The 14,159-nt window shown below is 39.2% G+C and overlaps 1 protein-coding gene across 1 annotated transcript in view; it reads left to right on the top strand.

The window, feature by feature from the left end:
* LOC141435551 (uncharacterized) overlaps nucleotides 1-14,005 on the top strand; it is a 32,499-nt gene extending 18,494 nt beyond the window's left edge. Inside the window, exons 2-9 of the mRNA XM_074098262.1 lie at nucleotides 7,278-9,140; nucleotides 9,269-9,550; nucleotides 9,711-10,014; nucleotides 10,181-10,468; nucleotides 10,635-10,806; nucleotides 11,430-11,632; nucleotides 12,064-12,251; nucleotides 12,499-14,005. Coding sequence (XP_073954363.1) covers nucleotides 7,279-9,140; nucleotides 9,269-9,550; nucleotides 9,711-10,014; nucleotides 10,181-10,468; nucleotides 10,635-10,806; nucleotides 11,430-11,632; nucleotides 12,064-12,251; nucleotides 12,499-12,769 — 3,570 coding nt within the window. The 5' untranslated portion in view covers nucleotide 7,278 and the 3' untranslated portion in view covers nucleotides 12,770-14,005. The remainder of the gene's footprint in view (nucleotides 1-7,277; nucleotides 9,141-9,268; nucleotides 9,551-9,710; nucleotides 10,015-10,180; nucleotides 10,469-10,634; nucleotides 10,807-11,429; nucleotides 11,633-12,063; nucleotides 12,252-12,498) is intronic.
* Nucleotides 14,006-14,159: the final 154 nt, after the last annotated feature.

The raw sequence follows: 14,159 nt of genomic DNA, 5'->3' as shown, positions 1-14,159 counted from the left end.
AAATCAATGGTCCACATCAAGTTTTTTTTTTATCAGTGGGTAAACGAATATTCATTGCGCCAACATCAAAATTTCCTTTTTTTTAATGCACGGACGCGTGCCAAACAGCCAAGCGTGGCGTATGGCAGACGAGCAGATGACACGCGACCGTTATGCCAGGTGCACACGCCACCATAGACTAAATTATATTCTAGCAGCGTTGCAGGCTACCAACATAAGTAACATAACTCGCTCTCTTTATGGAATTGCAAGGTGGAAGCGCGGATAAAATTTGAACACTAACAACATGCGACATATTCACAGATGTCATCTTGTGAAATTCCTCGGCTTCTTGTTGTTTACAGCTGCTTGACAAGTTGTAGAACTTATTGTATGAATTCACCATAAATGGTGGCTTTCTGAGGCGGCTTTTACTTGCATTTTGCACGAGCTCACGCTTGGGATAAGCTAGGACTTCAAATGTGTGAATTTTAAGCACATGTGCTGGCCTCTCAAGCAGAGGGTCGTGGGTTCAAACCCCGGATCGCACCTCTGAGTTTTTCGAAATTCATGTGCGGAATTACATTTGAAGTTTACCACGAGCTTTGCGGTGAAGGAAAACATCGTGAGGAAACCTGCACAAACCTGCGAAGCAATTCAATGGTGCGTGTGAAGTTCCCAATCCGCACTGGGCCCGCGTGGGAACTATGGCCCAAGCCCTCTTGTTCTAAGAGGAGGCCTGTGCCCAGCAGTGGGACATATATAGGCTGAGATGATGATGATGACTTAATAGTGGTTTGGTGAGCTTTTTCGCTCATACCTGCATAGTATTTTTCGGTGAAATTCGCGAACTTAGGCGATACGCGAGCGGAAAAATCCCGCTAAGCCGTAAGTACCTAACCTACGCTAATTTGGTTGTACTCTAATCTATCTGGCCCATAGTTGCCCCTTTAAGAAAACCATTCAAAAACAAATGAGGTTTTCCGTTAACAAGAGAGCGCAGAACGTAATCTATTAACCGATGTAACCCGTCGCATCGCTAATGGAGCGAGGCGATCCGATGGCTTCGTTATGCTTTCGCCGCTCTCTGATTCAACTTTACATCTGTTACATCTTCAATAATAAATGGCCCAGCAACGTGACGACGTAAACAGAATATTTTAAGTTGTTACGCATCATTGAAATAGCTATACCATGTCTTAGCTTAGATTTTTAAAGCGATTGAAGTTCTGACTGAATTTCTTGCTCTGTTCACCATTTAGGTACTTACTGTGTTTTGAATGCATTAATATTTTCACACTAGCTTTTACTTAGTAGCTATATGTATAACGTGGTTTAGCTCCTGTGGAAGAATAAAAAACTGGTTAGCTCTGTATTGTGTTGTGATTTTTTTGTACATCACTCATGGTCCTCAAGGAATATATATGTTTGTTTACCTTTCAAGTCACAAGCTCCAGTAGTTTATGCTGTGCTTGTCTGTCAGTCTGTCTGGTTGCTCTTTTATTTATAGGTAGTTTATAGCTATACATAATGTAACTCGTTTCATCACACCATATTCACGCGAAAGAGTCTATATATATAGTATATGCATCTGTAATCACAAAGTATTTAAATGTTAATTTATACACGCTTTAGATTGAAAAATATTTCTGGTAATTTGTCAACCTTACAAATTCTGCTTTATCTTCTTGCTTTAAAATTCAATGCCACACCATTGAATGGACAAATTACATTGTGTTTAGTCAACCGTGCATACCAGGCGCACAGCAAGAGGTGGAAGTTTACAAGGGTGCCGTATTAAGGATGAGATAGCGCTTGAAGGTGACACTAAGTAGGTACATTGTATAAGTATGTGCAGACGAGTGACTGAATAAGGCGTTTTAATAATCCTGAATATTTCAGTAGATCTTTGGCCTAGTGGCTTAGACTGAACATCCTAATTAAAGGTTCTCAGTCTCAGGTGTAATTGGTCGAAATCTTTAACGGTTTTTAGGGTTCCGTACCCAAAGAAAGGGTGCCAACGGGACCCTATTACTGTGACTCCGCTGTCTGTCTGTCTATCTGTCGGTCCGTCCGTCTGCCACAGGGCTCTATCTCTAAAGCCGTAAAAGTTAGACACTTGAAATTTTCACAGATTATGTATTACTGTGGCCGCTATTACAACAAATACTAAAAATAAAATAATGTTACAAATTAAAGGGGGTCGTCATACAAGAAACGTGTTTTTTAGCGTTTTTTGGTTGCTAGGCGTTATTAGCACACTAGTCGAGCTTCTTATTATTTAATTACACAACATACGAAGTCCGCCAAATTTCCCGCGAATCAACCGCGCTGACAGCTATTTTTTTGAACCGGGCATGGTTTCAGAAGCAAACAGCCAGAACCAAAGAGAAAGAGAATTCAAATTGTTTTTTTATTCGAAATACTTGCACAAGTTATTACATTTCGAAGATATTTTTAGAAGCCTTTCTTTAGCTTGCCCTGTTTAAATAAATAAAATAAAAAATGGGTTACAGGAGATGGGGGCGTGCAGTCGGGAATAATCCATTATGGATGACTGGGGAGGGAGGTCCCGAACAGTGCTGGACTCCCACCAGCTAAAAACCCGGCTGCACGTCCCCAAATCTATAAACCAGACAAAAAAAATTGATAGTGTATTCAGTGTATTCTAAATACAGATTGGTTTAGGTTAGATTTATTTTATAACGATCCCGTGAAGCCCGTGAAGATGAACATTTCTGAGGAAATTGCATGAGATATATGTATTAAATAATAAATAAACCATTGTAGATTTTGACCAATTATGTTATTGCGACGAGCTAAATTCGCCGTGGGCTTTACAAGGCTAAGGTTTGATTGCGTAACGTATTACAGGTTTCGTTACAAAGTACCAGGCGAGCATAAGACTGTTGGAGACTTATCGCCAAAGGTGAGTGATAGCACTTGAAGGTTTTCAGCATTTCACGCGTTAGGTAAGGGGCAGGTTTCGGTAGGTACTGGTTACAAGCTGTTATGACTGCTGCTAAATAAAACATTGACTAATTAAGTCAAATGGAATTGTTGTTCGCTAATACATTAACTTGTATTGGTGCACGCGCCTGTGTGGCGAGTGTTGTATCCACGCATAATTACGTTGAAGTGGATCCATACGCCTGTCCTCTATCTTGTGTAATTAGCTTATGTATCATAAAGCGTGACGCTACACCAGCTCTTCTTGATTTTTTTTACAAAAAGTTTCACTATCGAACTCTGAAATTTTACTTCTTTGTTATTTATTTATTTTAACGAACGAATGAATAACGGGAATGATGAGGATCTGAGTTTGATTTCTATCCCTATAAGCTGCATATACCTACTTACATTACTTTTCTGGTTCTTTAAATATATTTTAGTTTCAGTATAATAAAGAAAAAATAGTTAGTAGCTATAAACAGTCAGTCTAGCTGCTCTAGCATTATTGCCACTCACTAGGCGGTTGTTTATCAGAAACGAAAACAGTGAATTAAATTAAACACAAGCGCCGACAGGATGTAAATATCATGGGACACTTGAGTCCCAAACTAAGCAAAGCTTGTACTATGGATACTAGGCAACGGATAAACATACTTATATAGATAAATTTATACATACTTAAATACCCGACCCGAGAACAAAACAAATGACAAACATTCAACAACATTAACATTCGTATTATTCATACAAATATCTGCCCCGGCCGGGAATCGAACCCGGGACCTCAAGCTTCATAGTCAGGTTCTCTAACCACTAGGCCATCCGGTCGTCATATGTAACTTCATATTTTCAAAATAGTTACACGCACGGTTCTCATACATTTTTCCATGAATCATCTATTTCAATATTTGTCTGTCCGTGCAGCAGTTGTAGCAGCGGTGTTCACAGTAAAAGTAGAGAACGTTACCCGCATCCCCTATTACAGTAAAAAATTTAGTAACCGCCTGCGGCAAACCTTGATTGTTTATTTATTTATTTTATTTACTTACCAGCTATAAATTGGATGTAGCTACATAATTTGCTTCATGTGTAACAGTTAAAATTAATACTTAATATTAATTTAAGCTACCCGGAACGGACAACTTTATGACAAACTTTTTCAGTGCTGACAATTTTTTGTAAATTTTTTCGATAAATTTCTGAATAGGTACTTATTTATATTTCCAATATATAAATAATAACTTTTTAAAAGTTTGCCTTAGGAATCCAAAAGCTTAATGTTTTTTTTTTTTTTTAACTATAAGTACCTACCTATACTTCGTTTTAGAGAAATGACTTTCTGCCAAGTCCTTGCGGCGCATTCTTCTGGGCAATGAGTATTTCCGAAAGCGCTCTGGCAGTATAAAAAAAAGTGACATAAACGTTTTGATTTTTTATGCGTCCATCTAGCCTCTAGTTAGTATTACACTAGTATTCTTCATTGCAACAGATCGCTCACTATGCTAATCTTTTGCATCACACCTACTTACCATTCGTCAGATTCTAATTTCATTGTCATCTCCGCGTTAAACGCATTGCGAAACGAACGCCGCCGGCTGTCACAACTAGTTTTTTCATCATCATCATCATGTCAGCCGAAAGACGTCCACTGCTGGACATAGGCCTCCCCCGAGGCTCTCCACTCAGACCAGACCTGAGTCTGAAATCAGAACTAGTTTATTAAATCTTACTTATAAATAGATATAATAAATGCGAAAGTATGTGTGTGTTTGTTGCCTTATAACCAGCGGCGGCCTTAGGGGGTGGCGAACAGGGCAATCGCCGGGGCCTCGCTCTTGCAGGGGCCTCGCGCAACAACCCAAGCAAATTTTAAAAAATATAGATTTTTTAAACAATATTTTCGCATCACATACTTTTCACGAAGGACAAAGGGCCTCGCAAAGACCTGCCGCCAGGAGCCTCGCAATGGGTAAGGCCGCCGCTGTTTACAACGCTAATCAGAAAATTGGTTTGTAGATATCTTAAACATAAATTAAAGCAGTTGACTTTATCATTTAAGTACCTACGCGTGCAAAGCCGTGGGTTAAGACAATTCGTAAACAAATACAACCATTGCTACTTAACTGCTTCGTGAGACTAGCATTTACATTATATAATCTAATCCAACTCACGTAAATACCTAACTACCACGACAGAACGTTTTATTTGAAGTTTTTATTGTAATTAAATTTTCCGTCATCGAAAAGCTCAATGGTAAATTACAAATATAAGTAATTTTGCCCATGATTATTTCTTAGTAATTAGTGCGTAATCCTCAAAACGTACGTAAATGAAACAATCAATAGGTATGTATATGTACGAGTAAAATGTGTAACTTGTTACTCGAATTTTTTTTTTTCTCAATACTACCTGCTAACCGTTTTTACTCATTAGACATACAGTTAGTGTTTAATTAAAACTGTTCACGAGATAGTCCGAAACTACTTCACAAACACCTGTGGCATGGCACGCGTCCAACCTACCTATCTATAAACCGTGACATAACTCATAAACTTTATCTCGACACCTGTGGACTTAAAGGTCAGGAATGAATACACTTTAATGAAATAAAACTGCAGATAATATAAGTCAAAGGTTAAGAATATCGTTATGAAAGTAAACTGTCGAGAACTTTAGATTTCTATCGAGCCAAACAACAATAAAGTTTTGTTGACACTTATTTTTGGAACGGATTATGCTCAGATTAAATCAGTTTTAGTTATAGTGCCTTTTACAACCTTTTTTGATGAATGTACTTATTCCTACTTATTAACAAATTTCAAGTCAATCCGAGCACATCAATCAATCCAAGCCGTACGTGATTTCATCACAGACTATACCTATACTTCCTAACCTCCTAACGCTGGACACCTTTCAGAATGAGAGCCGTGGAGAGGCTTGGGCCGTAGTTCTCACGCGGGCCCAGTGCGGATTGGGAACTTCACACACACCATTGAATTTCTTCACAACTGTAAAGCTTGTCGTGAATTTCGAATATAATTTCGTGCATGAATTCCGAGAAATTCAGAGAATCAAGCCCGGGTAATACCCACGCGCCTCTGCTTGAGCTATACGAGTAGGTCAATTAAACCACTAGGCCACGGTTTTTTCATAAAAACATTGCCAGTTAGTAAAAACTTGTAAAAGTACTTTTATTTGTTTCTTCTTATTCCCATGTCTTACTCGAACAGTTGAACACAAGACACGCCTTGAATAATTAAATTAGCAAATAAGCCCATGGACAGCACAGAAGCTATAGAATGTAGGTTCACGTTTGTTCTGTGAATCAGCAATACCATGAGCGGTTCGAAACAATTGACTCACGGAAAACCGCAAGCAGAATGACCGAGTTTACACTATCTATTACTATTGAACTGGCGAACACAACGCGTTCTTAAAAACTTAATCCTTTTTAAAATTTAATGCGCTAGTATTTTAAAAATTCTAATTACCTAGTCCGTCAATTAGATTATCAGAAAATATTAGACACCGTAGACACGTATTTATCTTTTTTCAATTAAAACAACGGACGGACTATAGAATATTTTTTTTATTCATGCAACTACCCAATTTACTAACCGAATGGCTAAAGAACTTTTACCTCGTAATTCAAAAATATTGTAGGAATAAATAATTAAGGACCTATGCACCTAGAATACCTTATACTAACCTAATCAAAATAGCAGCAAATTTATTCTCGCTTTCTGCGTGAATTTATATTGTTAAGACAATCACTGTTGGTTAATTAAATAAATAAAACTTAGGTCATAAACTAAATTACACCGACAGGCTGGTAAAAAGAAACCTTGACAAAAAAGCATCTAAAATAAAAAGTGAGCGCTATCGACCTGCAATTTTTTTTCGAACGTAAATTATAGGGGTGACTAAATCACAGTCGTCCTTAGTAAGTACCCTTGCACTATGCTGATAAAATTTCAAAGGCACTGCACAATAGATTCTGCAACGGTTTTAAACATCTGCCAGCGTCGCCGCATTCGTGATATGCCATTATTGTTATTACGTACCAAGGCGCATGTTGGAACGTAAACATGTCGACGAAAAATCGTAAGGTTAATTCGGAATACCTAACAAGTTTCTTTACAACAAACTCCCATGACAATCAAACAAAAACAAATGGATAATTCATCCTCAATCCTCATAGTCGAGCCTTCACGCATGGCCGATCGTCTCCAAATCATAGGCTTCATAATATACCAAGAAATTACGTCATTTGGGCCCCATTACGCGTCACCTCAGTCAGACACGGTATTCCCACGGGTCATTTACACTTCTTTGTTTTGTTGCAGGATGTCCAACTTCCAACGAACGCGGAGTAAAGTTTGGTGGGGTGATTCACCGCCGAGCATTGGAAGTCCCGTGCCTCAAAACAGGGTACAGGATGAATGGGAGCCGCAGCTGCCCCACTGGATAGCCAACCAACCAGAGCAGGCGATTGTCGTTGTGGAGAACATTGCTGAGCCCAATATTGTGCAAAACCAGTGGCCGCTCCGCCACGGCAGCCCTGGAAGCCACAAGAGTCAAGACTCAGGTTTCTCAGACTCTGACAGCTCTCCGCCACCGTCTCAGTACTACCCCGATGATTCCAAAAACAAGTCATCCGGCAGCAGCGATTCTAATAACAATGTAAATGTCACGGTTAAACAGGCTACCAATTTCCAAAACACGACAAGCCAAGATGTGGTTGATGCAAAAATATCAGATAAAATCAGCAGCGGGATGCCTACGCCGGTCCCCAAGCCCAGGAACCGGAGCAGCAGCGTCATACAAACTCCATACGACTTACAGAAGTATTATGAAATACATCGCGATGAAGAACATATGGACCTGTTGAAAGATAACGAGAATGAAGATAAATATCCCAGTCCAAAGAATGTAAACAATAATAGTTCACAGAAAGATAAAACGACTAAAAATATGTCACCTAAGGTATCCAAATCCAGCGGTCTTAAACAACAGATGAGTCTAGATCTAAGCAATAAAGAAAATTCTCCAAATAAGAGTGCAATACATACAAATACCAAAGAAGTACCAGTAAAAAATATAACTATAATTAGCCCATCTAAGAAATATCCAGTTAAAAAATCATTCATATCCAGTACAGAGAGCGATAGTACAAAAGTCATAAAAGTAGCGAAAGTTAAGGATTTAGAAACAAGTAAAAATAAATCAGACGAAAGCTTAGAGTACATCAAACTAGCTGACAACAACGAGATTGCTGTCAACAACCAGCCTAGAAACAGAACCCCTATTTCTAATGTTTCGTACATACCTACAGAAAGATCTACAGGTTCAAAACCAGAATACAAGCGTAGCATGTCCAATGAGGATAACATACCAATCACGACCACACCACATTTCCAAAGAAATAGGTTAAACAAATCTTTAAACTTTGAGGCTCAAAGACTCGATCAACAAATATTAGATATCCAGGACGGCTATCATTCTTTACAATACATCGACGAAGAAGACCTTTCAAAAGATGAAAATCAAGAAAACGAGCAAATACACAAACCGGCCAAAGCATTGCTTGGGAAAAATATTATGGACAGTCTACATTTGAAACCGACGAAAAAAGCTGGTCCAAAAGCCAAACAACGAATGGCATCAAAAGCAGAACGAAACAAAGATATCTTCAGAATATTTCCGGGGAAGAGAGAAAAACCAGGCGTAGTTACAACTCATGCTGGCGGGGTATTAAACGGAAGTAGAGTACCATCCCTTGGTCTACCGAGGTCAACTGATCAAAACTCATGGGTCATAGTCGGCTATCCCGAGAAAGAAATGCTACTACCAAATTATAACGAAAGGTTAGTAGATTCGGCTAGTGACGCTGATTTAAAAGCAAAAAATAATCTTCCAGAAGAAGAACATCTTAAAATAAGACGAGTCACTCCTCCTCCACAGTTCCAAGACAAGCTAAAATCACCTTACGATGCAGATTCCAAAACGGATAACAACCTAACACACGATTCAAAACGTGAGAAATTAAAAGATGAGGAGCCAAACTTCACTGACATACGCATGAATCCAGCTTGCACGTCAACGCCCAAGATGGTAGCTCCTAGAGAATACATGAACGGTGTGCAGGGCACAAAGAATGCTGCGAAGAATTCTCTTAGGATAAATCTTACGGAAAATTTTAATAGCGGGTAAGTTTCCTAGTTACTATTTTATAAGAACGTTTTGTGCACGGCGTGATTTTTCCGTCAGTATAATAATAAAATAAAAATTATCTAACCCAGACTACATTACTAATCTAAATTTTCCTTCATTACAGTTTAATATTAAACAATCAGAATGAAATATTGTACAGAGAAAGAAGTATAGACCAGACCGCTTTGGAGCGCTTGTGTGAGAGGAAACCGGAGCCTGTTCAGTATTGGTTATGCGACTTGATCGGTTCATGCGAAAACGAGTGCATGACAACTCTTCAGAGCAAGCCTTTGGGCGCTGAGATGAAGGCCATGGTGTCTGCGAGCTCTGCGACCATCACGGGAAATATAAAGAAAGTCCAAACACACGGGCAGATCATCGTCCATCAATATAGCGATGTCATCCGGTAAGATATTGGTTAACTGGTTGACTGATTTGGATATTATACTAGTAACGTTAATATTTTCTTACTTCTCCAAATTACAATTTCTTAAGTTTTTGCTATGTGTCGAAACCTAACTAGATATCACTTTTCCTTACCATTTGTGTATTTAAATTTATTTTAGACAACTAGAAGCCAACCTACCAAACGAAGAACAGATCTGTCTCCTGGTAGCAAATATAAACGAGTTCGTACTAGCGCATAGTATCACTCTAAACACAAAACCACCTGGCGAAACGCCAGAACGGTGGGACAAGATCAAGAAATCTCTTCAAATTTACCTGCAAAAGTTGATAGACATCGGAGAAGATGTTAAAGTGGAACTTAATGAAAGCACAGTGGAATGCAGCGTGTTACTGAGGCATCTAGAATCCCTGAATGGGATATTTTTGGAGACAACTAAAGCTGTGCTTGTGCAACAAATGAAGGTAAGACTCCACTGAACCAAATCAACTTGGGCTATTTTTTGCAGTGTTGAAGTCAATTAAGTACTGTTTTATTTTTTTGAAAACTGTATATCGACATTTACGTTGAGCTGTAATTATTGAAACTCCGGATTTATCGAACCATTTACTTACTAAACCATATTTTTAGACTCTCGTCTCCATAATCGAAGAGCCACCTTCAGACATGATCCTGAAGAGCACTCTCACATCCATCGGCCACCTCGCAATGCTCAGTGACGTCACAGAAGGGGCTCTCCACGAGAAATGCTCCAAAATAATGAAAAGCATCACTGATCTTCCATTCGTTGAGTGCGGGGTCCCGAGGGCATTGTTAACGGCGATTATAGAGAGCAACAAGAGTTCCATAAAAGCGCTGTCTCTAAGAGCACTGGCCACTGTTTGCATTAATGGAGATGCTGTCAAACAGTTTGAAGAGGTGAGTTTTATTTCTTTAAATTGTACTCGTCTATGTACGTAAACTGTAAGCTTTTGCATGCAAATTTTGACTATAGTTATCTTAGCGACACTTCACAAAAAAAGGGATCCAAAGAGACAGCAAAAGACCCCGTAATCCCTTGAAAACTAACGAACTGTTTCTCTAGGGCGGTGGTATCGAGATTCTGTCAGACATCCTCTCGGACCGCGGCAATCCGGAGCCTCAGATGAGAGAGGCTATCACGGTGCTCACGCAGATCACGGCGCCATGGCTGCGCGGACACTACGACCTCACACAACTGCATCTGTACCTGGACTGCATCGTCGACAATATAACCGGTAAGCGTGCCTTAGGAAGATCTAGCTGGGCGGCCCATCTGGTATAGCTCTCCTTATCTCTAGTAAGCTATAAAGTTTAGAAGCAAGCTATAACAGTCCGTCCGAAAAAAATAGGATGGATTTGGGTAGCTGTCACGGTATCCCATATCCGCATAAGTATATCATTTCATTTGCTTTTGCTCCTTGTGACCTACTTTCAGCACGATGAAGGATTCAGCTAAAGTCAAGCTAGGTACACACGGGATCGGGAACTCAAGACGCTATTAACGAGACTTTTCTCAATGAAAATTGAAACTTAGTGATAGTGTCGTGACTCCTAGCGCCATCTAGTTGTCACAAAGAACACTGCAACATCCAGCTCCTGCATCGTATCGTACCATCAAAGTTTCTCAACTCGGACGCATTAATACAATTTCCGAAACTTCCAATGTTCTGCTTGGTACTTCGGTCCCCAGGCGTAACATCTGCATGGAGGAGAGATCTCTCTGTCATGTCATGACCGTCCCCCACAATAGTGTGACTAGAAGGGTTCTGTATGTAAAATCGTCTGTTTCCCTCACCACCTTTTGGAATCGTGATATGTGATAAATAGAACGAAATTCCATCCATTCAATCATCTCCAGGTATTCTATCCCGCACCGACTGCTGCCAGCTGCTGCTGCTCTGTACGGCGTGCCTCGTCAACTTGGTGCGAGAACTTGAACTGGAAAAGCCAGAAGAACCTGGCCAGTCGAATATCGTCGCGGTCATCGACAAGCATCGCACCACGGAGCGGCTGCTCGACGCAGTCAAACGCCGAGGGCCGAATATCTCGGTGTTTTTACAAGTAAGTCCTCTTTGCTTATTTAAAATGTATTTTCAGGGAAGACTTGAGTCAACATGGTCCGATTTTTACAACCAATCTCGCCATCGATCATATCTTCATACAGAAAAGACTTCATTGTTTCGATAAAATTGGACTTCAGATCTGAACATACGAGTTATAATTTATTATATAATAAGTGAAATTACACTTACTTACTTACTAGTCAGTAGTAGTTAGTTACTTAGTTATGCATATAAGCATACACAAATATTTGCGTGGTCGTGTGGCCTTAAAATTTTACTTTTTGTGGTCTAAAACTAGGCATATTATCAGGTCATCATCCCAACCTATATACGTCCCACTGCTGGGCACAGGCCTCCTCTCAGAATCATATTCATATTATCAGGCATAGGTATTTTTTATAACTCCTAAACTTTGTTATAAACTTTTAGGAACAAACCGCCTCGCTCCTTGCGTCTCTCTCGCGCATCCCGCGCTGCGTGTTGCCTCTGTCGTCGCAGCGGTCAGTGGCGGCGGCGCTAGTGTGCTTCGCTCGCGCCGCGCCCGCGCATGCGCCACGACAAGCCGAGCTACGCGCGCAGGCCCGGCTGCACTGCCACGCTGCCGAGGCCATTTCGAGGTACGCGTCTAATCGCATAGATGTCGTGATTACTAATTTAAACCAAATTTACAAACTTGACAAAATTTTAATAAATTAATGATTTTAACCAAATTATAACTTATATAAAAGAATCTCACAATATTTGTTTGCTTGTATGTTTGGTAATGTAAAGTTTTAGGTTGAATTTCACCCACTTCGATGATTGAATTTTTCCTTACTATACGCCATAACCCCTGCCTCCTAAACAGCGACATTTCTTTTCCAGGTTGACTGTAGTACCAGAAGTAGCGAACCAGATGGTCCAATTGGAGGGCATTCCGCATCTTACCCGGTTGGTTAGGATGCAGCGAACGAGACCCTGCCTGGACCTCAACCCGGACCAAACCCTCATATACTGTCTCAAGGCTCTACGGACGATATACAAGCACCATCCATCCGCCTTCCAGGAGTACCAGCAAGATGTAGAAGACATGATTAGGCCGCATTTGATGGAGTCGCTTATGTTGTTCTCTGCTAAACAGGAGAGTTACGTTTGATGCGATGCCACCTGAGGTGGTTGCTTGATTCATACTCAGTTGTTGAAGAAGTTATTTGGCAGTGAAATCTGTCCCTTCATGGAGATGCATGCATAAAGTGTATTAGCTGTAACTGTTTGGCCTTGTAGGAAGAAACCCTTTGACCAACTTCTCGTGTGAATAAATCAATAAAATAACTATTTCAAGAGAACTTACTAAGTTACTTCCATATATAGTACTAGTAACGCCATCTATGAACAAGCGCAACATGTGGTAAGAGTAGAACTAGAGTAGAAAAAGTCACTGTTCGTTACATTTTCATAATTTATCTATTTTAATGAGACAACGGCAATGTAAATATATCCTTGTCTAATGTGTCACATGGTCTAGTAGAACCAGATTATAAACCCAGTACTTTTATAAGATATTAGTCTTATTAAGAATGAAATGCATATAAAATGTATAATCATAGTTTAAGCACCTAATTAATACTGCTTTGTAAATATGGCGGCGATATTTAATAGCTATAGGTTGTAGTACTTAATTCGATACAGGTGTAAGATTATATAAATCTTCGTAGAAAATGTTCAGTTTCAGTTAGTAACTTAAAGTTCATTATTTTTGTACATAACAATGAACTTAAGTTTTAATCAGAGGCCATACTTATTGAAATTACTTTATACTATACTAGTCCTCGATATTATCTAATAGTTTTTATCTTGGTTATGCTTTTAGTATTAAACTTTTAGGTAGTCAGCTGGTGACCACCGCTACCGCTAACGCCATCTATCGGTTGCTATAATTCATATAACTAAATTAGTCCTGTTTACGTAAATACATTTACAATAATGGCTTTTCTTTGTATTAATTTATTTCATTGACGAACGTTTTGGTACTGACATGTTTATCGGTAATATTAGCTTACTTGTGAACTTATGCCCACTTTAAAATATCTACTACTAGCGAAATCTGTTTGTAGTAAATTAAACTAAAGTGCATTGTATTTCTTAATATTATATAAATATTTAAAACTCGTAACTGTCATCTTCCCCTTTCCACAATTGTAAAAATAAATAAATATTCAAGTTACATTACTCTTAGTTTTATGTTCTGTTCTACCATTCCACCTGTACTGTAGGTCTCTGTACACTTGTACAGACATAGTTGTTAAGAAAATGTTCATATGAAAGCGCGAAAGTAGGATTTAATGTGGCATCCACATTGTTATTATCAAAATAAAATATATTCCAATATTAAGTGTTATTTGATTTTACTCCTACAATAGTTCTTGCAGGATAGCAATAAACGCATTCTTTGCAGACAGAGTTACAGGTAATAGCTAGTTTCCAATATTATTAAGGTAACTCTATTATCACTTACACAACAGGAGACAATTAAAAACTACAACTTA

Source organism: Choristoneura fumiferana, chromosome 15 (assembly GCF_025370935.1).
Source record: "Choristoneura fumiferana chromosome 15, NRCan_CFum_1, whole genome shotgun sequence".
Taxonomy (NCBI): Eukaryota; Metazoa; Arthropoda; class Insecta; order Lepidoptera; family Tortricidae; genus Choristoneura; species Choristoneura fumiferana.
This window is presented reverse-complemented; position numbering and strand designations above follow the sequence as displayed.